The sequence below is a fragment of the Boleophthalmus pectinirostris genome, unplaced genomic scaffold (genome assembly GCF_026225935.1).
Source record: "Boleophthalmus pectinirostris isolate CB_2022bp ecotype Guang Dong unplaced genomic scaffold, ASM2622593v1 HiC_scaffold_21, whole genome shotgun sequence".
NCBI classification, from domain to species: Eukaryota; Metazoa; Chordata; class Actinopteri; order Gobiiformes; family Gobiidae; genus Boleophthalmus; species Boleophthalmus pectinirostris.
In genome coordinates, this window is record NW_026571175.1 from 19974400 (window position 1) to 20000526 (window position 26127).

A 26127-nucleotide genomic window follows, 5' to 3' on the forward strand; every position below is an offset into this window, starting at 1 on the left:
CCTGTTTGTGTCTGTGAGAAGCATGTTTCAGGCTCTGCGCACATGACAAGCACATCGGCAAACAGACAAAACACACCAACAGGGCTGCCACTGTCTCTGCAGCTATTAGAAATATGCTTCAGGCTAAATGTTCTGGGATAAATTATTCAACAGAAACAAGGTCAACTGGTCAATTCAAGAGCTGTATTACTGTTTGAAAGGTAACACAGATACGCTGCTCGGTGGTGGAGTGGTTTAGGGCGTTGCACACCACGGCATCATGGGTTCAACTCCCATACCCGGACCATGTAAGTGGCTATGAATGTCTATATCCTTTTCTCATCCCATTTTATGCTATGGTTCTCCTCCAATACAGCCTACAGAAAAGAATGAAACCTTAAAAAGGATATACAAAATATTCTTACAGGTTAGAAATCATTCAAGATTGCCAGATAGAACCGTTGCCATAGCAATTAACAACTTACATATTATATCTTTTAAGGATGGTACAAGATTTTTGCCACAAGATCTCATTATTGTGCACACATGAGAAAAATTCACATTTTTTCCCAAGTGGTTACATTTGGATTGGACAAAATGGGTTAAACACTGGTAAGCTACATCTGTTATAGCTCAAAAAAGCATTACTAGAATGGAAACAAAAATATGAAATCAATTAAATAAAAAATATGAAACCAAAACTGGAAACTGAATCATGAAATGTATAAATTAGGAATTGCATTAAAATTCCATCTTGTCTTGTTGAATGATGAATGTTGTTATTAACAATTGAAAACAAAATACTGTATCCTTTGAATTGGAAAAAAAAAATCCCTCCAAGTGTTGCATATACCTGGGATCTAAACGGCATGAATATATTCTCAGAGCACTGTGTTACTGTGCACTGCTGGTCCTCCAAGCTCAACCACTGGGCTTTATACGGGCATTACACTGTTATTTATCTGTTCAGTGGCTGCAGTTCCTGGGTGACTTTACTGAGGCTGTCCCCTGCAGAGCGAACCTGCTGCTGCTATACCTGCACCACTTTGCACCAGAACCGGGACAGAGCCTCACCTCTCTTCTTCACACTGCCGCCTGCTCTTCATCATGTGGGCCTATTATTAACACTGTGTCATACATCACAGTGCGGACAGCCAAGGTGCATGCTCAAATCAAGCATGTTTAGGTCACCATATGTTGAAATTGAGCACGGTTTCACATTAGACCTGTCACAATAAATACTATATCTACTTATCATTCAATATATGAAAGCTGGAATATTTATTATTTATTATTTTGGTTCAGTACTTATCAAGTGTACTTTTTCTTTGCATTGTAATGTGGTAATATGATAAGATTTAAGATGAAAAGGTCTTGAAAAGGCTGAAAAGGTCTTGAAAACTAATCAATAATGTCTTTTGTATGTCTCAGGCAGTGTGGCGTTACAAAACCTTTATTGAATCCTGAACTTCAATCCACTCTTTTATGATGCAAGTTGCTAGGTTTCAAGAGCAATTTCAAAAAAAAAAAAAAAGCATACAATATTATATTTTTACTCAGATGAAGCCAATAAATAAAGACTTCTAATGCAGAGTTGTAAGGTTACCTTAGCATTTACAATCCTATAGCTTTCCTTATAATACTTTGATAACAATGCATACAAAGGTTTAACAATATTCTTTATTCCACAACAAAGCCAGACCCTGAAGACGGCAGCACAACATAAGGCAAATCATTACCAATTCCCCACTGTTCATCTAATGCAGATTTTCTACTCTCACTGTGGGAATACATAAAGACTACTGCTACCAACAATTTTATGTGAGGAGGGACTAGGATTTCCCATAAGAACTTCCCTAAGGCAATCTGGCTGAATGTTTGCTTGCTCTTCCTATCACTGCGGCGTTGCTCAATAGCACGAAGATAAGAACAGTTATAGAGCAATACTCAGGGGATAACACAGCAAATCACCTTTTTTAACCTTGAGTAAATTGCCACAGGTAATCTAAACTTCAATTTTCGTCCTGTACAAAATATATATTAAATGGAAGTGAGTAATTAGTCTTGGAAAAACTACTAGAAAGAGGATGGAGGAAAATGGCTCCACTTATAATATGTATGTTATAAAATGCAAATTTGGCATTGTTTGAAATATGTAAATGTAGCTGAACTGATGGAGTGAGGCTTAAATGGGAGACTAATTCTGATTACCTTAGAGTAGCCCTTTTAGAGTAAATGATGGTAATTATTTGCACATTTGAGATTTCTCACAGTTGTATAAAGGCGACTTAACGACTTATCACTCAATACATGACAGATGCAAAAACTGGTTTTGGGGTCAACATTTATCATGGGTGCTTTACCTTTGTACCAGCGGGAAAAGTTTGTTATTTTTCTGCATAATGATAAGATTTGAGCTGTAGAAGGTTTTTTATGACTCATTATAAATACAAAGTAGCAGCTCCTTTTAACCATACACATACATGTACACTTAGAATAGGAATATTTTTGGGGATAATTTTTCTTTATGGTTTGGTTTCAATATTATCATTTCTATATTTACTTCAGCAATATATCACACTTCAAATTGTGTTATCGTGTTATCAGGCCTAGTTGTGTAAAAAGATTTTAAAAAACAAAACACTCTATGTACAAGCAAACTTTTATTCTTTCAACTACAACTTTCACATTCATACGTTACTGGGAGGTGACGGGATATGTTCGTGTAGTGACAAAAGTACTGGTGTTGTACATGTTTTGCATTCTTGGCGAGCCCAGGTGACGTACTGACTGTTTAAGGGCAGGACCAGCTGAGATTCCAGCTACTGTAGGTCAGGACAAACAAGTCTGGCTCTGACACAGTGACATGTTGCCTACAAAACACCACCAAAAACTGTTACATTTGAGAGATAAGGCTTTTACATATGACATAATGTTGTATTTTATCCAGGGCAGTAGACAAGGATAAAAGGGTCTGTTGCCCAGAATTGGACTCTCTTCCGATTAATTTATATTAGAGGGGGGCCCATGTGAGGCTTCTTGCCTCGGGCCCCCAAATTTCTGTTGACGCACATGGTTTTATCTCTGTCTACATATGATAATGTCAATGATGAGATATCTGCATTCAAAAACAGCTGTATTTTCCTGGTTGTTTATGGCCAGGCAGCGACTAGGTCAGGAATCAGTATACACTAGATGGTCAACAAGAACCCCGGAAGTTGTAGACCGTGCACCAGCCAATCACCAAGGTGCGAGAGCAGACTGCATACGTTATCCTCCTTTGGACTTTGCATTTTTATTGCACCTTTAATTCACAAGTTCATCTCATAGAAACAACGACAACAATGACGATTACGTCAATGAGCGTTCCGGTGCACTACACACGTCACAACTAAATAGCAGCGACTGGTTAAGTTAAAAACCCGCCTAGCATCAAGCAAACAAATCCTATCGCTGTGCGGTCAGACGGTTTCCACAAAGTGAAACTGGCTGATGAATCAGGTTAGGTTGTTTAACAGTGCACTGCATAATTATTGCTTTAACTGGAATGTTCAATCATTTGCATGAAACAGCACAATGAAAAACATATATTCTACTGAGAGCAGTGTCGCCTCTCCACAGACATGACCTGTAACAAACGTTTAACGCTCTGGAATATCCTAAAGGAAGCATCAGTACTGCCATGGAAACAAGCAGGTGAAGTACCCTTCACCAGAAAAGTTACATAGTGCCCCTATAATTATTGCTGCACGCCTGATGTCTGTTTAGAGAAGTAGAAGAGACAAATAAATATATACTTCCTTTTTTGAGCAATTAGATGTGGTAGTTAGCTTTTGTGTCACTTCCCGGGAAATAAAAATAATCTCAGCATCACAAAGAAATTTAGCATAAACAGAACCAGTAATAAAAAAGTATAAATGTATACAAGCAAATTACATAGCACAGCCTTGGAAGTATCTCTTGCACAGTGCCTTTATAATAGCTACCACAAATGAAATTTTAGAAAGACATAACAAGTGCCCTTTACACTGCCTACAACAAATGGAAAATCAATCAGAGAGAGGGTCAATACTTGTGAGGGGCTGGAGAAAACAGCAGGGAGAGGCCTAGTACCGTCCCGTGTGCAGATCAATACTGTCTATTCATATCAAGAGGAGTGTATGTCATTTTATTCGTCTCATCTGTCACACACTAAATCTAATCGTTCTTTTCAGCTCTCCTCTCCCCTGTCTTCACTGTGATTGAAATGCTGTCTCACGCTCCCCCAGTCTCCAACACTCACATCAATGACCAATCCTGACCACAGCATCGAGCAACACAAGTCAAGATAATTACACGTCCCCTCATCAAACTTTTAACAACACCGACAATCACAATATATCACACAAGCACTGAATATTAAACAGTGGCAGCATTTGCAGAAGGACAACTAGTGATGTATGTTATAATGATGTTTCCTCATCATAAACATTCTGTTCCACATTGTGATGTCATGTGGAAATAAAGGAAGTGCTCCACTGTATTTCAAACTCCAGACACTTTCACTAGAATGATTTGGTTGATTTAATCTTTGGAATTTCCAATCTCTATTGAACAACAGGTAAAAGGTACAGACGCTGTAAACTTTAAAACTACAGGTTCATGACAGCACAAGGTGGAACAGAGGATTTTGAGCTTTAGAGATGTAGACAAACTAGTAATAAGGGATTAATCAAACATGTGTGAATGAAATGAAGCACAACTCCAGGCATGTTTTTGAAGAGAAAACCTCAATCTAACAGGGCTAAAAGCTCACAGGAGTCAGTTTTGTTTAATGTAACCTGTAAATCCCAAGGTGTTTTATCTTTAGTGTTTATTCCAATCCGCTTTGCATCATTTCAGCTGATAATTATATGTTTTATTTTAGACCCCACTGCAGCAGAACATTTCCTTCTGAGATTTGCAGCGCATTAGACCACTGGGGCATTCTCAATAAGCAGTGTGCAGACTGCTAAAAAGGTTTGTGTGGGTTTTACCAATAAGTCAAAGCCGGCTGAGAAAATACAGCCACTTTGTGAAACTGATCTTTTTCTTTGCTGGAGTTGACATGGTTTGCATATTGTTTTGTCATTTATCAATTTATCCAGGCACTGGTTAATTCTGTTGTTTGCTGTCTGTCATTCAGTACATTTACATGCACAAAATACTCCAACACTTCCACATTAGGATTTCTCCAGACAATTGTTCAGACCTCTCTTGCCCCAGTCTACTATATGCAGGTCAAAAATCTGAATTACTGTGAACCGGCTATAATCAGAGAAAACCAAATATCTCCACAACTTAAATGTCATCAAAATGCCAAAAACTAGATTTTTTATGCAAAAGAAAATACTTTTTAATGAGCCTAATATTCTGGTAAACATAGTAACTGCCTGCAATGCCCCAAACCCCTCATTCTCCCCAAAAAACAACAACTTTAAACATTGTTATATAAAATAAGTTCTGAATATCTAGACATAAAGACTTTTTTTTCTCTACTTCATACAATATTATAACTTCTCAACAGGCTTTTATATACACATTTCTATTTATAAGTCCATAACCTTCACTATCTTTCTTTTCGGTCCCTGTTTGTGCTCCCTTGGGTGCAGTTATAGATGGACAGGCAGTTGGGCTAGGGTACTGCTGGGTAATTACATGTTTTCTTGCCACCAATGAACAGAATCAGTTTCTCACTACTCATTGAAGCCTAACTGAGTGTGAAACGTGAGGTCTTGTAAAGTGACACCTTGACAACCCATGATAAAACTACACTTTCGCAGTAGTCGCCATTATCCGAGCACTGGGGGATATCTGCAGGTTTTCCATCGCGGTGAAGCATGATGGTGTTCTTAATGAGATCACTGGCAGCTGTTGAGTCTCCCTCTCCTCCTGAGCAGTTCAGAATCATGCAAATGACTTTGCACAATGTCACATAAACACAGGCCCCTCCAGACTGCAGAAAGGTCAACAAGCTAACAGGGGCAACAAGAAAAGTTTAATGTTTTTCTGGACTTATTCAGAATTTTAAATGCAGCATCTTAACTTTACTGCAAGTCATCAAAGACATATGACTTGACAAGTAATGTTGAGGGAGCCATCAAAATTTATCAGAAAAAAAGATACAGCTTCTAATGTCTATTCCACCGTAGAAATGTATTGTTTTCTGATTAGTTTTGACATTGTGTTATCACAGAACTAAAATTTCAAACTCGGGTTTTGTCCTGTTTATCTGTTTCTTATTGTATTCATACATAGTATTGTATAGTACTGATACTAAAAGATAAGATTACAAACGATACTAGTTTCATTGTCAGTTAGTATCTTGGTTTTGATACTGGGTTTTGATACTTATGAAAGCCATATTTTGACACCAACATTATAAAAGCATCTACCTCCTGAACAAACCTGTAGAAATTGATATTAATTGAGCCTTTAAACATAGTGTAACAAAGAATATCTTGTATCTTTTATTCATTAAGTAAACTGAATAAAGTAAAAAATAAAATTAAACTATAAAAAACAAAACAAATTAAACCAAAATTACTATTACAAACTTATTATAGAATATAGACAGTCCATATCTGTTAATAATATGTATGATCCTCATTGCATCATTCATAGCAGACACTGTACAGTGGGACTTTTTCACATTTCCATATCTGTCCACCCGAGGTCATTGAAAACCACAATAATATTTTATGTTTATGTTGATCTAACCATAACACTACACTTGTCCTGGAGGGTCTGTTCATAATATACCAATGTTTTGTTTTTGTTTGTTTTTTTAATGAAACTACAATACGACTTTTGGTCTTTCACTGGAAGGATAATACAGTATGCAAATCAAATGGCCCATTTCGACCTTACATCCCACGCTATGAGACATAGTTTTTGCTTTCACACTTAAGGCCTGGAATAAAAATAATAACAAAAAAACACAATCTAAAAACACAATGATATGTTTTGACGTCCCCTGGAGCCCTTTTCACACCTCTCTCTCTTTTTTAACAACAGCAACAAGCCTGTAAAAATCCTAGCAATGGCAGTAAGTAAACTCTATAGCAGCCTTGTCTAACCAGAATAATTCGATGAGAGATAAAACAACTAACTATTAACTGTAACCTCCCAAGAAAAGAATTTGCATAGTTATTTCTATTAATGTTTAGCTGTGAACAGACAAGGAAATACAGAGCAAGGCAATGGAGAGTTTCAACAAAGTGCAAATTGTGTTGGGTTGTGAGTGTTTGTGCCAACAGCTATTCAACATCACATCAACACAGAATGATGGGAGGGGACCACTGTGGCTATGGTGCCATTTGATCAGTGCTTTTTCAGTTTTGGGGCATGAACCTAGGGAAAATACAAAATCTGGCAGCTCTGTAGAGAGGAAAGTCCGATATATTTGCTGTAACTAAGATGGTCTGGGATAAATAGGATTGCAGGTATGTGATATGTGTGCGTGACCATGCATGTGCCCCCAAGCCTCATGTCATCATGTATTACACAGTGGTGGTTGTCAGGGCCAATGGGACTGTGCTGCTTATGCTTGTCTGATCATATCTGCCATTATTGCACCACTTAATGTTCCATACTGTACACTGGTAACCATCTCAAGGGTCTAATGCATATCCTAGTCCCATGCCCAATAATATAGAGAGGCTTGCATCAGGTCGGGCATCTGGTCCAATGAAACCACTTTAAATAAAAAATCAGTCTGAACTTTATGATAATATCAAGTCAGAATCTGCATAGCCTACTATCCACAAACGAATTAAAAACTAAACGTGAATCATGTGGTTTGATTTGAGACAATGGTCACCGAGTCACTCAACCATAAATGAAATGGGCCGTTATAATGCCTACCCATAATGAATTATATTATGTATGATGCATGACATTGAGATGGCCATAACTTTGTTTATGAGCAAAAATCAATATAGGGCCAACTATAGTCATGGCATTCAAATACATTATATAAGGTGGCAAACGTCCATAGTCTATATAGCAAGTGAACTTCATTGCCTTAGATCACTTATGTTGCTGTAATACTCTCTCACAACAGCATGGTACAATCAGTAGGCTAAACATGACAACAATGTTCTACTATCTATAGGAACGTGTTATATGAGGCAACAAGTCTGCTCCTCTTCGCTGTCATCGCTGCTCTATGCGACCACTGAGTCTGCCGCAGTACACTCCGCAAAGTTTACGTCTCTCCCCGTGTTCACTCATCTTCCCTCCAAATTCACAGCCCACTCCCCCAACACCAAAAATCAAACAATCCAATGAGAAAGCAAACTTAACTTAGTCGATACGAAGGACTGACTTACCGGCGATTCAAAACGCACCATTCAAAGATCCAGCATGAACAGAGAGAAGTGTATGGGTTTATCCAGTGCGCGTGTTGCGTTGAAGCTTCGTTGCCTGCGTTTAGACCCACGTCAAAGTGATGTGCGAGCGCGTGGTGCGTCCATGGACAGGCCCGTGGGTCGTGGTCCAGTCCGCGCACATTTACACCACCGGAGAGAGAGGAGACACCGCCGTTTGGTCTGCAACACTACTGTGTGAGCAAGGGAGCCAGGACACTGAGGGGAGGAGGCGGAGGCAGAGTGGGGTGGGGCATTGTGGGAAATGGAGTTCAGTTGAATTCATGCTACATGGGTATTATTATGATGATGTTTTCTTATGAATTCATTAAGAATGAATGGGCTGGGGTATTGAAATTGCTTATTGCAAATGGTAGTCTAAATCTTTCTCTATCAATGTATTTGTTTTGGTTTCATAAATAAATAAATATATAAATAAATAAACCACAAAAATTTTAGTTATAATGCCTATAGTTATAAAATGAAAGAAAATAATATTAATAAACAAAAAAAATAATAATAATAAAAAATCTGAATAAGTTACAGAAAATAATTTTGTCTAGAGCTCTTTATTTGAGTAGTTGTCTGTTAATTTATTTATTTATTTATTCATCTTTCTTTCTATCAATCTATTTATCTATTTCTATCAATCTAGCTATCTTAATAAAATGTCAACTGTATTATTGTGATGAACTCTGTCTACTACTATCTTCTCGGTTGACCTTAAAGTACCAGCATTCCTCAAAATATTTTCCAACTCATTAAAATAACTGTTCCTTTAGTGCTCCAGGAGATATTTTCATCCAGATTTTGCAGAAATTAGTCACTGCTTCCAATGTATTTTATCCAATAGTCCATTCTCTTGCCCTACACCTCCATGCAGCCCCCGTCCAGCATACTTGAGTTCCTTATAGTTGTCTCGAGAGGAAATACCTTTCTCCTGGACCAGAAGCCGTAGCCTACTTTAAGTCCAGTCCGGATCCGGTGGGTGTTCACAGTCATTCTCAGGATGTTTTCAACTCTCTCTGGAGTAGCTACAGATAAATTTGGATACTGGTCTAGTACGCATATTATTGTCACACTTGTATTGGCTGCTACTCGAGTGTGAACGCTTCAAACAATAAAATAGCAAAGACATTTTTACTGATGAATATATTTGTATATACCTACTGTAATATATAATGTAATATATTTTGTAGGTTAATATATGGTTCAAGGTGTTTCCCACGATGCTCAGACATAGCCAGCAATAAGGTTATGCCAGTTGTGTTACTACGGTGACTAACAAAAAGTAAGATAATTTCAAAACAATCAGAAACAGCTCTTTTGCTGATACCATGTTACATTGTAAAGTAAAACCCACAATATATTTTTTTTACTTTGTTTTATCAGATGTTGGGTTAAAAGGTGAGAGAATGTGCTGTGGTGACTTTTTGTGTACTCTAGACTATAGTTTAACCCAAGCCAATATACAATACATGGGCAGGTTTTTATTTATCCAATATAATGGTTAAATATGTGTGATGTTGATGGGTGGAAAAGCTGGTGCCTCTCAGTTGCCTCGTGTCTATATTTAGACCTCTGCCTTGCCACTGTTACTGTCAAAGGCTGGGTCCACACTTCAGGAAAAACTTGAGAAAAGCCTGTATACAGCTTGGTATAGTAGGGCGTACTGAGAATAACTTTTGTTTTTTGACCACACTGCTAAAAATAACATGTACAAGGGTCAGGGAAGTTCACACACAAACAAACACACACAATGTTAGTTTTCCAAGCTTTTCTGGGACACTACATTGACTTGGATTCATTTCCTTGAGATCTTTAACCTTAACCATAGTTTGTTGCTTGTCTAACTTTAACCTATTTTATCCCACATCTTAACTTAAAATCATGTTTTTGAGCAAATTATACAGGATTTCATCATGGGGAACTGGCTTTGTCTTTATAAGGGAAGCAAATCTTTATGATATAATACTTGCACACATAGCACTTGTACACAGTTCATGAAAAGAGGAAGTTTTGTATCTGAGAGGGTGTTAAAATATAATAGCTTCATATAAAATTAAATGAAAGATGAATTGTCAGTGTTATGGTATGAGTCAAACAGGTGGCATTAGCAGAACTGCAAATTTTGAAAACAACGAAAGACCAATATCAGTCAAGTTTAGTCTTGATTAAGTTGTGAGTGAAAATCCAACTTTGGAATGGGCTCCTGTTGTTTACGATAGGATATACATCAAACCAGTGTGGTCTTTGTTGTGCTTTTTAGTATAACCTTACATCGTTTGGATGCCTTGGCTCATCCTTATGCAATTTAACTACATATATCAAGCCAGTCCTAATAAACTGTGTAGATGAAGTGAAAGACAGTGAATGGTATGCCTATCTCCCATTATTTTTATTTTTTTTTAGTACAATCTAAACAGGATTTCTTTGATTCTGGCATGTTTTCATAGTACCTCTGAAAACTGAGATGATGCAGTATAGATACTTGTTGTTAATTACTACTATACATTTATGTCATTTGTATTTAGTATAGTCAAATTGAAGAGTCCACATTCAAATTGTACACCTAATTGCATTGACCGACCTTTGACCCCTCTCATTTGCTGAGTGCAGGTCTGGTGCTGTTGTCTATTTGATTACGAGACGTGTGGGTTTGATGGTGTGTTTGGAGAGTAGCACCTCCTTTATTGACTCAGGATGACAGGACCGCACTCATCTCATCTTTATGTAATCACGAGGCAGAGGCTGTTTGTCAGATGATGGCAGTGCAGTGTCACAGCTGGTTTCCTGGAGTCGTTTCTGTAATGAGGAAAGACATGATGACACAGGGATGTTTAAGCAGCACATGCAAACTGACTGAGTAATTATTACCGTTAAAAACTAAACATAACACCACATTCTGGGCTGCACAGGCTAGAGGGTTGTTGCAGCAGTGAATGTTAAATATGTGTGTTATTGTAGGTGAATATAATCATCATAAAGTGTGCATTTGTTAAGGGCTCAGTTTGTTATGTAGGTTATTAGAAAGATGAAAGGACAATGCCAGGTATTTAGATAGTTATGAAATAAATAATAAGCATTGCTTTCTCAATCAATTGTCAGCTATATATCTAACCATATAGGTCATATATCTTGCGGACAGCTAGAGCAGATGTTGCCAATCTACTAAAGGTCATTAAAGGCCTCTCTTACCACCATCAATAGCTCACTCACATGCCTTATTCACACCGTAGTCAAGGTACATAGATTGTGTCTTTCCCAATGAAACAACAACAGTACGAACTGGTCAGAACTCCATGAGATGAAACAACTTTTAAATTGCCATTTTTGTTTTAAGATTTTTTAAGTTTTAGGGTTCATATCCACAATGACATTGAAGTCTAGTTCACCTATTTTAATGGTGATTAAAACATGTCTTATGTGTAACCTAAATCCTCTTGCTCCCTCTAGTGGTCTGCCTCCAAACCCACAAAGCCCATCAAACTGAGTCTAAATTCTAAATGTTGGAGAGCATCTCACTCAAAATGTCTGCTACTAATTACGGCATCCTAGGAGTGCTACTGCAAAAATATTAAAATGTACTTATTAAATTTTATAGACTTTTATTTGTTTAAATCCAATCCTACTTTTACTTCAGTTAGCTAATACAATTGGCTATACAAGTAAAAAGGAATAAATGAAAAAATACAAAATAAAAACCTGTATAATGACACTAGAATGATCTGTTTATAAGTCAAATTGACCATGTCGGTGGATGGGCGGGGCTTTATCTACCTGGCAGTGACTTTCACATTTTGATTGGCTCAGATCACCAGGCCGTGGCCCACGCCGTGGATTTAAAAGCGTGTCCCTGGCTTCACTGGGCGTCAGGTTGGTTTATTCGCTCTGGAAGTGTCAGAGAATAACACGCTGAGGTTGCAAAGATGATCGAGCAGTTTGTTGGCACTTGGAGGCTGGATAGCAGCGAGAACTTTGACAACTACATGAAAGCAGTCGGTAAGGCCTACTGTTCAGTCATTGTGTATTTGGTCATCATTATTCCTCTGAATTGCACTTTTCGATCCCAGGTGTGTGCTTGGCAACCCGGCAGATGGGCAACCTGGTCAAACCCAATTTTATAGTGTCCGTAGACGACCAGGGACTTATAAGCATGAAATCTCAAAGCACGTTTAAAACTACTGAAATAAAGTTCAGACTCGACGAGGAATTTGATGAAACCACCGCAGACGACAGGAAAACGAAGGTTGGCCATTTATACTCCAAGTGCTTTGAAATGATGGCTTTTTAAAAAATATATATATATAATAATGGGCTTTCTGGTTAATTATGTTATGTGTCCATTGCAGACTGTGATAACAATGGAAAATGGTAAACTTATCCAGACACAGAAATGGAAGGGCAAAGAAACCAGTATAGAGCGGGAGATCACAGATGGGAAAATGACTGTAGTAAGTTTTATTCTGATTTTTACTTTGTACAGTCTCACCTTGGAAGAAGCCTAGCGTTTAGTCTGTTCTGTACATTCTTTTCTTTCTACAGAAATGCATTATAGGAGACGTGGTCGCAATGAGGACATATGTAAAGGCATAAACCCCTTGGATACTGTTGTTCCGTTGCTGGATGACTCACTGAAATAAGTCTATATAAACTTCCAACTTCAACAGTTGGACAAGTCTTCACATGTATAGGGGTGAGAATCTCTGTAGGCAAACCTGTGCAAAACCGTCATGCCCATTTTTCAACTTGAATGTGTTGTGACTTGAATAAATATTCAGTTTCTGGTATTTCTGGTTCTTTGTTTTTGAACTATCTTTGACTAAAACATGCACTAATGAAGCACTCTTGTATAGCATAGTAGTATCTGGTCGGTCTCTAAATACAAATGGTAACACATGGCTGTTTGGGCTACACGCTACTAGACCAAACTTCAAAGCTGCAATTGGTAATATTCCACGGGACTGCTGGAAAATGCACATTTCAAATGCATCCTCCCTTCAAATGTACATTTGTGCGCGTTTGAAGGGAGGATTCAAGACTTTTTCTGTAAACCTCAGCTGTTAACTTCATGCACCCAGAAATTACGTTAATTTCACTGAAGGCTTCCTATTAGTTTAAAGCCATAGTACTTCATTTTGCTTTTTCTGAAACTTTAAAAACCTCACCCCGAGCGGGCTTGCATCAAGTAATTTTGCCACGACTAGGGTCTCCTTGTTTATGGAAATGTTCTTGCACATTATGGCACAAAACTTGTATGTATGGTTTTAACTTTAAATTTCCATGGAATCATGCAGATGACCTGCAGGATACATACTGTATCTTGTTAAATAATTGCGCCAAGCCTATCAAACACTAATAGGTCTATGAATATAATGGGTGATTTCTGTTCTGTGCATAATCTGTCCTCCATTTGGTTAGCATTTTACCAACGATGCATTAAAATTTTGCTGGCATGGAGCTGTCACTGGAAGGCGTGGAGACGTGTAGGTGGTGTCATGGGAGGGCCACTAAAAGGGAGAGGATTTGGAGGTTTGTTTGCACATAATATCAAATTCATATATGCATATATTTCTTTTTTTTTTTTTTTTTTTTTCCAAAAGAGGAAGAGGAGAAAGCGCTTCTTTTTTCTTGTGTTGTGCAGCTGTTCCATTAGCCATCTCTTTAGACCAAAGCTGGACAATGGCTAGAGATTGAAATGAAATGAGTTTGGAGACTCACTACAAAGCAAGGTAGCTAGGCGTTGGAAAATAATACCATAAAATCTATAACACACTGACCTACTGTAAGTTAAGTCAGCTTACACATGTTCCCTATCCTCTGGCGCCCTCTGGTGGCCTATTTTTAAACACGATAAACTCCGCTGCTGAGGTAAAAGGTCACGGCAGAAAAACATGGCGGCGACCAGAAAGTCTACCGTGGTGCTGAAGGCTGTGAAGAAAATAGCCGTCCAGTTTTGTCCTTTCGAGTCCAATGTTCGGTCCACACGGTAAGATGCGAGCGTCAGTGTCCAGGGAATGTGAACTAGACCTGATCTGAGGCCAAATAGGTCGCAATGATCGTATTTTACCCGATAGGCTCGAGATGTGCAGCGGATTATCATCGCTCATTAAAAGATTTAATTCATTACATTTATGTTGTTGTTGGTCATGTAACGTGAGAGTTGAGCCTGATAACACGGCCAGTACAATTAAGGTCCATTATATAACTTTTCTGGCAGGAGTTCCGCTCGCTGCTAGTCGCCATGATGATAATACTTTGCCTAAAATGTTCCACAGTATGGTATTAATCTTATCTATTCAGCTTTTTCATCACTGATGTTATAATTGCTCAAAAACATGCAGTTTTACTGTGAGACGGGTCACCTGCAATAGACTTGACCTGGAAGCGTCACCTTCTTCTCTCCATGGAGATAGATGTGTGTAAGGCATAGACCATAATGTGGAACATTTTAATCGAATAACATTTCCACAAAGACAAGCAAGTTGCATATCCACTATCAGAAAAGTTACATAGTGCAACTTTAGGAATTCTGACAAAGCTGATGTTGGTATATCTCAGCATCAGCAGACAACTTTTTTCATTTCAATATAGTTGTCTAAGATAAGAAAGTGCATGCATTCTACTGGTGTATCTGTTCGATTCTAGGCTACTTGACATTATGTAGTTGCTGGATTAAAAGTGACTAAGCTTTTGTCTTTGTTTTACCCAGGGAGTTCCTGGCCCTGGTGGGCTCAGAGAAAGTCCGAGCAACCAACCTTAACTGTGAGGTCACTTCTGTTGCAAAACATGACAAGTCTGAACCAGTGGTGGATATCACATATGGTAGGTAAACTAGCAGCCAATCAGAAGGTGTCATCCTTCTTTTTCCAGGACTGGTTCAATCTTGGTCATGTCTACACTTTTTATGCAATCAAGACATCTCTTCTCCCATCTAGAAGCCATTTTCAATTGATTGAACTGGCTTGAAACACAAGGAATTTATCGTACTGAGTTACTAAATCCAATCCCCAAAGGGTAGTTTTACAGTGCAACTGCTCTGCCAGTTTGCTAGCTAACATCAGTATGGGTCGTTATGCCTCTATTGTGTGTTGACTGTCTCACCTTCAGTTGTACCCTAGAAAATTTCGGAGGTGCATGTCGGTCGACACAGATGCTCTGCGGAGGCTCTGTGGAGGGGGTTCAAGGTGATGCAGACTATTTGACACACAACCATAAATTGGGCTCTTGATTGAAACCACCCCTTGCAGCATAAACTGGGAAATACTAGGATTCTCCAATACAGGAAAAGGAAAAGGCAGAGAAACATGTCCAAAATGCACTCTCAGCCAGTGACTACCCTGCATGGGCTGTCAACAGGGTCAAAAGAGCCAAAAAGCAGGACCAAAGGGAATCAGAGCCCAGGAGGAATGGGGTGTCTATCCCATATGACTGGGTCTGTCTGAAGAATGACAAAGAATCACAACATTCCTTTGTCTGTTAGTAGAGACCATGTCTACATAGAAGACATAATCTGGGGGTGTAATCAGGGGTCCACCTTCATCTTAAAACCACAAATCACTCATTTGACAGTGATGTACAGAGTTTAAACAAAGCAAAATTGGTTTGCAAGGGGAGTAAACGAAGCTATTTTTGTAACAAAAGCGAATCCCTCTTTGAAGAGGAATGGTGGACTCCGATCTCTCTACATTACTAGCCAATCAGTTGCATAGGACTATTTCATTCATGTTTGCACATTTTCACAATCTGTCATTCAGGTGTTCAGAGTTCATGTGCTGTCATCGTTGCCATCTCGAGCAATGGCATTGCCCATAACTGCTCAGGGCACGACTGGAGTAAATGCTTAAATATACTGAAATGCTGAAATTGTAAAACTGTTGTGTGGTGGAGTGTAAATATAAAGACATGGAAACCCTACCTGGAGTTATTCTTATTGCCAGTGCCACTAAAGTATGACTAGTGGAAGTTTTAACTGCATTAACTATTTTGGCACTGTTCAGTTTAGCAGCATTTGTACACTGAACTAAACAGAGCCAAATTAACATGAACACATCCTCCTTACAATAATTTCTGTGGGTGAGGTTTCCCCACCCCACTTTAACAACTGTGCACTTTAGATAGAAAAATAATTTCTTCACCATATTTTCTGACCTCTTTACCTTACATTTATATTGGCATTTAATTCCGAAAGTTTGATATCTGAAACTGACACAGAGGGTATTTTTTATATGTATGTTTGTTTTCAGTAATGTTTCCAACATTGTTTGTTTATGTGACTAATATGAATGAGATGTGGCCGGTCATGGTGTTAATAACTGTGGGACGGAGTTCACTGGAGCTCTCTGTCGGAGCATCCTGTGTACCCCTCCTTTGACCTGTTACCCAGATGAGTCATGACTTGGTGTGCTTTTGCCTTTTTGCCTGGACTGCATTGAGACCTTTTACACAGTGGTGACTAAGAAGCTCAGTACGTTGCTGCAACTAAAGTTGAATTTTCCAGTGGATCAATAAAGTATCTATCTTTTATTTTTAACAGTGGATGGAGAGAAGTTGGTGATGAAAGGAGCCAAACTGACCAGCCAGGAGATGTTCAGTGCTTTTCAGTCTCGCTGCATTGCCAAGGATCCACAGGGAAAAGTCTCAGGCAAAAAATGATATTTATTTTCTGTGTTGAGAAGTATGTACTGTACAGCCTATTTATGTGTAGATATTGGTAATGTTTATAATAAATGATCTAAAATTCTGTTTGTGTTGTTTGTTCAGTTTCCTTTTAATGATGAATAAAACTTTAAATTGCACAATAGGCAAGACAAGTTTATTTGCATAGCACAACTGATACACAAAGTAATTCCAAGTGCTTCACAGAATAAGAAAGACATTAAAATCACAATGCAAACAAATCATAATTAAGCATCATAAAATTTACATACAAGAGAAGAGAATAAAAACCTTTCAGTCATATGCAAAACTAAACAGATCCATTTTGAGCCTGGATTTAAACACAGTCATAGTAGAGGTCTGTTTCACTATATTATTTGTTTCATTGATATATTCACACCATCAACAACTGATAAAATATTACCCTGATCTTTAACATGGCATAAATACAGAAAAACTCAGAATCAGCTCTATTAAGCTAATAAAAGAGAATAGTTAAATGTAATGTGAGCAGAAACATCGGTGGGTGGTAGCAGCACCTGGGGGCGGGACTTTTTGAAGCATATAATGACATTTCACATTTTGATTGGTTCAGGCCGCATGGCTGTGGCTCACGCCGTGGCTTTAAAAGCGCACTGAGTCGCGCCCTCAGTAAAAGAAAGTTTGGACCAGTTTCTCTGCAGGTGTTTGAGGAGAACACGCTGAGGTTGCAAAGATGGTCGAGCAGTTTGTTGGGACTTGGAAGATGGTTACCAGTGAGAACTTTGACGACTACATGAAGGCAATCGGTAAGGCGCAATTTTGTTTTTATTGGCACTGTTATGAAATGGCCAAGCTACTATGCACAACGTATTTTGTTACTAAATAGAACAGTTTTATTTGTCTCATTTTTTAGGCTTTGTGATCAACCGAATGCAAAGCTTGATTTCTCTCGGCTAATTGTATTTTGTTCTAGGTGTGGGATTTGCAACTCGGCAGGTTGGCAATCGGACCAAGCCTAATTTGATAGTATCTGTGGACGACCAAGGAGTTGTATGCTTGAAATCTCAAAGCACATTTAAAACTACTGAAATTAAGTTCAAACTCAACGAGCAATTTGACGAAACCACCGCAGATGATAGGAAGACCAAGGTTTGTTATTTGCACTACAGAAAAAAAAAAAATAAAAAAAAAAAATATCTTTTATGCACATGTATCATTTTGCAGACCGTAATGACCCTGGAAAATGGTAAACTTATCCAGAAACAGACCTGGGATGGCAAAGAGACCAGTATAGAGCGTGAGATTACTGATGGGAAATTAATAGCGGTACGTTGTTTTTTTTTTTTTTAAGTTTATTGTTTACTGGGCTACATATGTGCAAATATTAGATGCAGCATTTAATATTATCTATATAATTCATTTTTGCAAGTTTTTTAACTGTTAATGAATCATGAGTTAATGAGTCATTCTCTCTGTTCTTTCTGCAGAAATGCATTATGGGAGACGTGGTCGCAGTGAGGACATACGTGAAGGATGCATAAGACCCTTCGACAGTGTTCCATTGATTGATGACGACAAGCTCAGTTCAATGAGCCTAAATTTACTTCAAATTCAGCAGTTTGTTACATGTCCTTCCTTGTTAAACACTTCCCTTACACCTGCTGTGCCCCTGTTTTCCATATTGAATGCGTTTGTGGTGATTTGAATAAAAAAAACTTTGAATTTATGGTATGTTTCTGGTTTCTTGAGGCAAGTCTAACTTTAGGCTTGCATAATGGCAACGGAGTGTTCTTGTAATCTTGGAATGTTGAGCGTTTCCAATATTCCTGGCTCCATGACTTGAGGTCAGTAAGGAAATGTCCCCTGTTTCCTTTTTTGGGAGGCAGAACATTTCCCATTAACTGTAAAGGCAGCTGTGAGGAGGAGAAACCCCAGAGCATCATGGGCTGTTGCTAATATGACCCACGCCTTTTGGCCACTGTTCAAGAGATTTGGAGATTGTTTTACAGTAGAACAGTAACTAGTAATGACAGGAAAGACTTGCATTGATTAGGTTTGATGGTCAAAACAGCTTAAGTGTGTACATCTTCAGCATTTGCCAAATTAGAAAAAGGACAAAAAAAACTGCATGATTTTTTTTCCCTAAAGCATTTGTACTATTGTAGCTGTAGTCCTGAGTGAGTGCTGGGATGACGCCCAGTTCTCACAGCCCCAGAGTAGAGTTCACATCTGCAGTAGATAGACTTACAGGTGCAGTGCTTGTGTACCTCAGGGGGCTGTTTGAACAACAGTGGGAGATGAGCTTGTTTTTATGGTGGAAATTGAATACTGAACTCAACAGCCTCAAAAGATGGTAACATGGCTTTTTAACCTGTGTCCAGTTCATAATAAAAATACATGAACCACAACCAAAAGGACTGATAATATAACAGCGCTAACAATATAATAAAAATTGCACATTTTACTGATTTGTACAAGTAAATAAAATGGTGGGGTAAATGAGATACAGTGCAAAGATGAACATTTAGTTTTAACATGTTATATGTTGTTGTACACTTGTATGGAGTGGTAAGTTTCACTGTGGGAGCCCATAATGGAGAGCTATTTGTCTAGTGTCCTCTTGTCCTTCACTGGACTATGAGGTTTGATAAATATATGCAGCTGTCAAAGTAATCTATATGCACTCTTTGAAGCAGTAAAGGCTTGCAGCAGAATTCTGTTCCCACATGCAGACTTTTTTTTACTTAAATATTTTTATCTTAAGTAGGCCATTGCTATAGCATCATAGCAATGCAAGAAAAAAAGCAAGGCAGTGAGAAATACAGAGACACTGACAAAAACCATAACATTAAATAGTAGTGGTAGTATCCAAACAAGTGTCTTGTGTAAATAAAGCATTTGGCTGTAGGTTATCTTGTTGACTTGGAGCCAGTTTCTTTGTCCTCACAGATTATCCTAGCCCTATGGGAATGGGTCTACATCCTTTGCATAACATCTGGAAAGGTCCACTAGAGTTTCTGAAGCTGACACCCTTCCTCCCCTTGTCCTCAGATTCAACCCAGTGACTAACAGTAACAGTTCAAGGACACTGATGTAGAGATACACTATTATAAGAAACTCACATATCTTCTGTCTTTATTGTGAGTGACTTAATTGGCAAAATTTCAATCCTGTTTCCAAGTCATGATTTAATGAATTATTTTTAAGTCACAAGTCTTGATGAAGAAGATAACAGAAATTGTAATTAATTCTAAATCAATGGGAAATTAATATACAAACAATTGCACATTAAAATGCAGATGTAATGTGGCAATTTATATTGATCATATCAATGTTTTTTGTACAGTGCTTTTGAGGCAAGTCAGAATGGGAACTCAGGACACTGGTAAAAGGAAGTCTCTCCAAAAGACACTTAATAAGCAATAAATGCAATAGAAAAGCCAATATCTATATTTGGTATTGCAACACGACAATTATATTTCTGTTTATTTACCACAAATCTATCTTGTGTGTTGCAGCTATCAATGTAACTATCATAGTGCAAAGTGCTGTCATAATAACATGTTATATTGTGTGAACACCATTGTACCAAAACAGCAACTTTTTCTGTGTAGTCTAACTTTCTCTTTTGCACTATCTTAGCACATTCTCACATTCTTCAGCTCAGTCCTCTCCACAGGACTCTCACCTCATCCACTGACCCAGATCCCATGACGACCACACAGCTGGACTGAACTATGTCTGCTATGGCTGCACTGAATAGCGTGACAAATGTGTTGCCCATGGCAACGCACTATGCTTCTCAAAGTTCCCAAATTCATTTTTTCTATAGGCCTAGCTGAATGGTTGTTGGGTTAGATGAATACAGCTGCCTTGCTGTGCCCCTGTGTGACCCTCACTATCTCCACAAAGTAGGTAAACATGTCTGAGATTCCAGCAAAGGACCCTGCTCTCTACCACTGATAATAGAATGTGAATTTATTATAGTTGATCCTAATCTCCATCTCTGTTCTTTCAAAAAAGAAATGTTGTCAATATGTCCTGATGTGAACTGTTACCCCTATAGCTCCTCCACATTCTGGGAAATATATTTATTTAACACTTGTTATTAGGTCCACTTGTTGAAGAATGCTAATTACTGTTTGAGTATGAACTAAGTATATAAAAATATATATAGTTGATTTAGTAAGTGTCTTTTGCCATATCTCCAAATGGTCAACCTATGAATATAAAGGTGATATGAATTGTATTATAATAAATAATATTAAATTCAGTCTACAGATGCATAGGATGAAGTAATAATATTGGCATTGTTTTCTCAGTCTGAATACTTTGTCTGCTTAAAGTGCTCTTCAGAAATGTGTCCTGTACATAAGGACATGCCTTATAACTTTGAGGACATGACAAAGGACTGCTGTTTTGTTTCTCATCAGGGGTTCAACTTCCAGCCAAATGCAGCCTGTGTGACTGTATAGCTGAGGAAGTATGTGGGCCTTTAAAGTGTGCCTATACAAACTGACCACACAATAGTGGACAGGACACCCAAGGGAGCACAAAGAAGAGCTATGTTTTGGCTCCTGTTTGTGATCTACTTTTGCAGCAACTTGTCATGTGATCTCATCTTTGTGACTATAATCTTAATGTGCACAAAATAAAACCTTTTCTAATGAATTCAGTAACACAGCAGAATATAGAGAGGCTTATTCTCACAAATGAACTGTGCAATTTCTAACAATAATCCAATGGTACAAATAGTTATAGGCCAGGGAAAACTATGACTAGCTTTGGTGTTGGTAGGTTTTACAGCAGTTAGAGAGAGTTCCCCCTCTCTTGAAGGTTGTCAGTCTGGGTCACACTTAGATGTTTAATCATTCAGTCATAATAATTTCCTTATCTATACGTTAGTCCTATTGTATACATGAGAAGCTGTTGTTGTATTTCATCACCTGCTGCTGCAAATGTTTTTTGGAAATAACTCAAGGAAACTTTTCTTTAGAAGTAACAATGGATGTCTCGGGGCAGGCACTTCCCCATAATGCAATGGGGAGATAAGAGCCGCGTCTTACAAGTTAAGGAAGCAATCTCTCATAGTATGACATTTCTGCAAGTGACTTGTAAACAGGCCACAGGGACGTGATGCAGGGAGGTTTGATCTAATGCAGTGCAATATAATTCATGGCACAAAGTGACATGCAGTGTTATGTAAATGATCACATTTATATAGCACTTTTCTACCTTCAAGGCACTCAAAGAGCTTAAAGTTTAAAAGTGTAATATGATTTGAAATAGAGTTTAGGGGTGTCTTACTTTTGAATAGTGTTACAGCTATGTGAATGAACAAATATAGAAACTTAAGGAGGTGGGTCAAAGGCTGTACTTCCCTCTGCTGCCTCAGCAAATACACAGTCTCCTGACTACAACTGTTAAAATGCAGTTTATCATTATTCAGTGAAACAAGTGAATACTTCAATAAGAACAGTTTAACATCTAAAATGTATTCATACTTTATACCACTCCATCCTTGTACAATATGTTCTCCTAGTTAGGTTATTGTGGTTTAGGGAGTATATACTGTAAGTTAACCTAAAAAGTTGTATTTGTGCAGATCTTTTGCAGTCTGCTCTTTGTCTGGATTAAGGCCAAAGCACACACACACCACATGACTGCTGCGACCTAGGACATCCGGGACCCCTTTACCCATTTACACTTTCTTTGTTCACTTCTTTAAATTACTGCTCACTATGGTGACTGCACCTTAACCCCTGTCTGGACAAAAGGATTAGCCTCCTAGAGTATGGTGGTACAGGGCAACATGCCAGCACAAATATGCACTAATGAAGCTCCATGTCTAGAGACCTAACCTTGAGTTCAAATATTATTGACGCTGGCCCATCACTGACACACATTTTAGATCTTTTAGGGTAAATATGATGTCACAATCTATAATCTTGTTTTAATTAAAATGTCAAGGTTCAAAACACATATTTCTGCATCTAGTATCAACCCATAAGGACTACAAGAATGCAAATTTTGTACTGTAAATGTCTGATTGTGTAATGGTTGACCTTGTTCTCAGTGTGTATGTCTAGCAGCATGGCACACATCCTGCAAAGACACAGCAATCCCTTTCCCTGAAGACAAATAAGGATGCATTTGGGTTAGCAAACATGTTGTAAACATTCAATAGCAAGCACAAAAGACATATTGTACTTTCATTCCTACAATAAAGGAACATATATACATCTCCTACACACACCTTATTGTCATGATAATAAACTTTTTCCTAACTAGTGTCAAAAACTATGAAAAATGTATTTGATTAGGGGTGGATGATATGACAAAAAATGAATATGACTATTTTCTAGAGACAGATTATGATTTATAATTGATCACAATTCATGTACACTATAAGTATCTTTTCATTGCCTTTGCTCAGAAGGACTCAGCCTTAATATGCAGGATATATGTGTTAAACATGTTTTTGGCAGATTTGAATTGAGCAGACTCAGATCATTAACCACGCACTGATCAGATAAGACCATAACTTCATCTTTCCTAAATTAATATGCCGAGTTATTTTAGTATCACTGAGTAACTGCAGTAACATCTTTGACCCCCAGACACAGATCTCTAGCTCTAATCCCTCCAGGTTGGTGGGTTGCACAGGGGTCAGCATTTGCCGGACACCGCTTTTATTATGACCCGATTACTTTTGGGCACAGTCATCGTATGGCCTCTGTGCACAGGGATAACACGCATTGGGGTGCGCTTCACTGCCCCCATTCACTGAGACAGGCACAATCATTTGGGACTGGCAGAGCTAACACCTAACCAGAGAAGTCCAGGCCAGCACAGTCAGCAAATGCTACCATTTAATTGAAGGTCAAACGAGACAGAATGCAGTAATGAAGGTGCAGGGCATATATACATATATATATATATATATATATATATATATAGAGAGAGAGAGAGAGAGAGAGAGAGAGAGAGAGAGAGAGAGAGAGAGAGAGAGAGAGAGAGAGAGAGAGAGAGAGAGAGAGAGGTGTAATTCTAGATATTGTGAAAAGAGAGCTGTAAAGTATTTTCTAGAGTGATTGGATTCTGTTTTTCAGACTTCATATTTTCTGTTACTGCCAGGCCTTACAGCATTCTTTTACCCAGTCATTGTCAGTCTAGCCTTTGACCTGATCTCCAAAATATGTTCTTATTCATCCTGGTAGACATGGCCTCACTTTATGACATAAAATCTCTACTTGTTAGTGCTAGGCTGCTTTTCATTTGGAACTAAACAGTTATAGTTTACTGCCCTCTGGCGGTGATAAAATCCAAAACCTGGGCAAAGTCAGCACTTTATAATCACATGAAATGTAATAAAGATGTAAGATGCAGAGTGCACTGCGTAACTTATAAAGTTGCTGCTTGTAATGTTCCGCAGTAGGACTTTTAACATAGGCTATCTATCCCATGGATTTGGGGTATTTCAAGGTAGGCCGACTTTAGACCCTCACCTGGCTTTTCTTCATTCTCACCTGCTTTCTGCTCCTCTTCTGTCAAGCCAAAGCTGCTACACTGTCAGACAGCTGGAACCTAAAGACCATCTAGTGGTGGTTTAAGAGAATACAATAGATCTCACAACATGGTGGCAGCAGATGGTGGCTTTGAGTATTCATATTATCTTGAAATCAGTAGCTATCTGATGCAGTTTTGAATAGTATTAAAATATTATAACTAGGCCTATTGGAAATGTATTTTCTAATTGATTTGCATAACATTGTGTTGATCATTATTTACACAACTTCTTTACAATGTCACGTGTTTCATGAGTAACTATGACAACACCACGAGACCGGAAGCCCTTGTATTTACAATTAGCGTTAGCTCCGTGTGGGAGTGGAAGTGCGCGGCAAGTCTGCAGTGACAGAACGATCGACGGAGGATTAACGCTGATTTTTTTTTCTCTTGAAACGTGTGGATTTTAGGACATGCCGTCGTCTATTTCCAGTGATAAAAGCCCTGAAGATGCCGAGTCCTCCCAGTGCACCACGGAGTACTGCCAGAAGTTGCAGCAGTGGATGTGGAGCTACTACTGCGGCTACGCCAGCTGGCAGAGCTGGGTAGCCCTGTCCACGCTCCCCTTCCCTCCTCCGTACGCTGTGACGCCTTCTCATGGGACCACCAGCACACACACAACGACAGGACAGCAGCCTCTTGACTCAAGGAACTGGTACTATTACCCATATCCGCTTAGTTTGCACGGATACCCCGAGGGCGCTCAAAATAATCACCAATTTTACCAGACCACAACCGCCTCCCAAACCCCTACGGATGCCCGCCCGGGACATCAGCAAAATGGGACCCCACCACAGCCAGGTACTACATTTTCCTCTACAATTGTGCCCATAATTGCGTGAGAAAGTGTGTAGTCTTTAAGCCACGCCATGAGATTCAAACAGGCTTATAGTCTTGGGAAGATTATATGTTTAAATGGGGCTCTTTCAGCAGGCCTCCATTAGCCCTTACTGCCTCCAAGTCTTCACAGCTTTTCCCAAGATAAAATGTATCCCATAATGGTTTGTGTTTGTGTGTTTTAACAGGGTGGGAGTACACTGTCCCCTCTCCCCTCCAGAGATTTATGGCTGAGACTGTGGACTTCTTCATCTTGTTTTGTATAAAAGCCACTATAGTGTTGTGTATAATGCACCTCAGTGGAATGAAGTAAGTAGCCTATAACGAAATACACACTAGACCATTTAGATTACAATGTGTCATGTGAGCAGGACAGGATTATAGAAAGTTTAGAAACCACTTAAAAACTGCATTGGCCTCCAGAGAGCATAGATGTGTCTAAGTAATAGACCTCTCTTGCAATAGTGAAGAGTCATGTTTTGGCCTTATCTTATAATGACTAGAAATATAATAATATAATTTCCAAAATGTCTAAAAGCCATAGAAAGTTAAAGGATAAACTGGTAGAAATACAACAAGATTTATATACAAAAAGACAGGATATGTTCTTCTTTGCAGAGGACATTCTATTATCTAAATGGATGCCGCCTTTGCGATTTGATAATTGCGCCAATTGATTTATGTACTGATACTAATATCCTTGTGTAACACTACA

The 26127-nt window shown here is 38.5% G+C and overlaps 5 protein-coding genes across 7 annotated transcripts in view; 4 read left to right on the forward strand and 1 right to left on the reverse strand.

Moving 5' to 3' along the window:
- The window catches only part of pag1 (phosphoprotein membrane anchor with glycosphingolipid microdomains 1), a 57431-nt gene extending 48867 nt beyond the window's left edge, over positions 1–8564 (reverse strand). For 2 of the 3 annotated variants that reach the window (XM_055157225.1, XM_055157223.1), the window contains exon 1: positions 8331–8564. The gene's annotated coding sequence lies outside the window, so the exon portion shown is untranslated. The remainder of the gene's footprint in view (positions 1–8330) is intronic. The other variant, XM_055157224.1, reaches the window with a different exon arrangement.
- A 3646-nt stretch (positions 8565–12210) lies between these two features.
- LOC110167151 (myelin P2 protein-like) lies at positions 12211–13156 on the forward strand. Its single transcript, XM_020932455.2, has 4 exons — positions 12211–12368; positions 12440–12615; positions 12719–12820; positions 12912–13156. The coding sequence occupies exons 1-4, from the start codon at positions 12296–12298 to the stop codon at positions 12960–12962; spliced, it is 402 nt and encodes a 133-aa protein (XP_020788114.2). The 5' UTR covers positions 12211–12295; the 3' UTR covers positions 12963–13156.
- Positions 13157–14244: 1088 nt separating this feature from the next.
- On the forward strand, positions 14245–17109 carry mrpl53 (mitochondrial ribosomal protein L53). The gene is made up of 3 exons (XM_020932884.2): positions 14245–14355; positions 15079–15191; positions 16903–17109. Exons 1-3 carry the CDS (start codon positions 14261–14263, stop codon positions 17019–17021), a joined length of 327 nt encoding a protein of 108 aa, XP_020788543.1. The 5' UTR covers positions 14245–14260; the 3' UTR covers positions 17022–17109.
- Positions 17110–17655: 546 nt separating this feature from the next.
- LOC110167517 (fatty acid-binding protein, heart-like) lies at positions 17656–18732 on the forward strand. Its single transcript, XM_020932881.2, has 4 exons — positions 17656–17812; positions 17980–18155; positions 18231–18332; positions 18494–18732. Exons 1-4 carry the CDS (start codon positions 17740–17742, stop codon positions 18545–18547), a joined length of 405 nt encoding a protein of 134 aa, XP_020788540.1. The 5' UTR covers positions 17656–17739; the 3' UTR covers positions 18548–18732.
- Positions 18733–24873: 6141 nt separating this feature from the next.
- fam8a1a (family with sequence similarity 8 member A1a) lies at positions 24874–25750 on the forward strand. The gene is made up of 2 exons (XM_055157481.1): positions 24874–25376; positions 25601–25750. Exons 1-2 carry the CDS (start codon positions 24989–24991, stop codon positions 25723–25725), a joined length of 513 nt encoding a protein of 170 aa, XP_055013456.1. The 5' UTR covers positions 24874–24988; the 3' UTR covers positions 25726–25750.
- The last annotated feature ends 377 nt before the right edge of the window (positions 25751–26127 follow it).

Coding starts and splice junctions, on each gene's coding strand:
- LOC110167151 (XM_020932455.2), top strand. CDS start 12,296: ATGATCGAGCAGTTTGTTGGCACTTGGAGGCTGGATAGCAGCGAGAAC. Junction 12,369..12,439: donor CAACTACATGAAAGCAGTCG/GTAAGGCCTACT, acceptor TTTCGATCCCAG/GTGTGTGCTTGGCAACCCGG. Junction 12,821..12,911: donor CAGATGGGAAAATGACTGTA/GTAAGTTTTATT, acceptor TTCTTTCTACAG/AAATGCATTATAGGAGACGT.
- LOC110167517 (XM_020932881.2), top strand. CDS start 17,740: ATGGTCGAGCAGTTTGTTGGGACTTGGAAGATGGTTACCAGTGAGAAC. Junction 17,813..17,979: donor CGACTACATGAAGGCAATCG/GTAAGGCGCAAT, acceptor ATTTTGTTCTAG/GTGTGGGATTTGCAACTCGG. Junction 18,156..18,230: donor CAGATGATAGGAAGACCAAG/GTTTGTTATTTG, acceptor ATCATTTTGCAG/ACCGTAATGACCCTGGAAAA.
- mrpl53 (XM_020932884.2), top strand. CDS start 14,261: ATGGCGGCGACCAGAAAGTCTACCGTGGTGCTGAAGGCTGTGAAGAAA. Junction 14,356..15,078: donor TCCAATGTTCGGTCCACACG/GTAAGATGCGAG, acceptor TGTTTTACCCAG/GGAGTTCCTGGCCCTGGTGG. Junction 15,192..16,902: donor AGTGGTGGATATCACATATG/GTAGGTAAACTA, acceptor TATTTTTAACAG/TGGATGGAGAGAAGTTGGTG.
- fam8a1a (XM_055157481.1), top strand. CDS start 24,989: ATGCCGTCGTCTATTTCCAGTGATAAAAGCCCTGAAGATGCCGAGTCC. Junction 25,377..25,600: donor TGGGACCCCACCACAGCCAG/GTACTACATTTT, acceptor GTGTTTTAACAG/GGTGGGAGTACACTGTCCCC.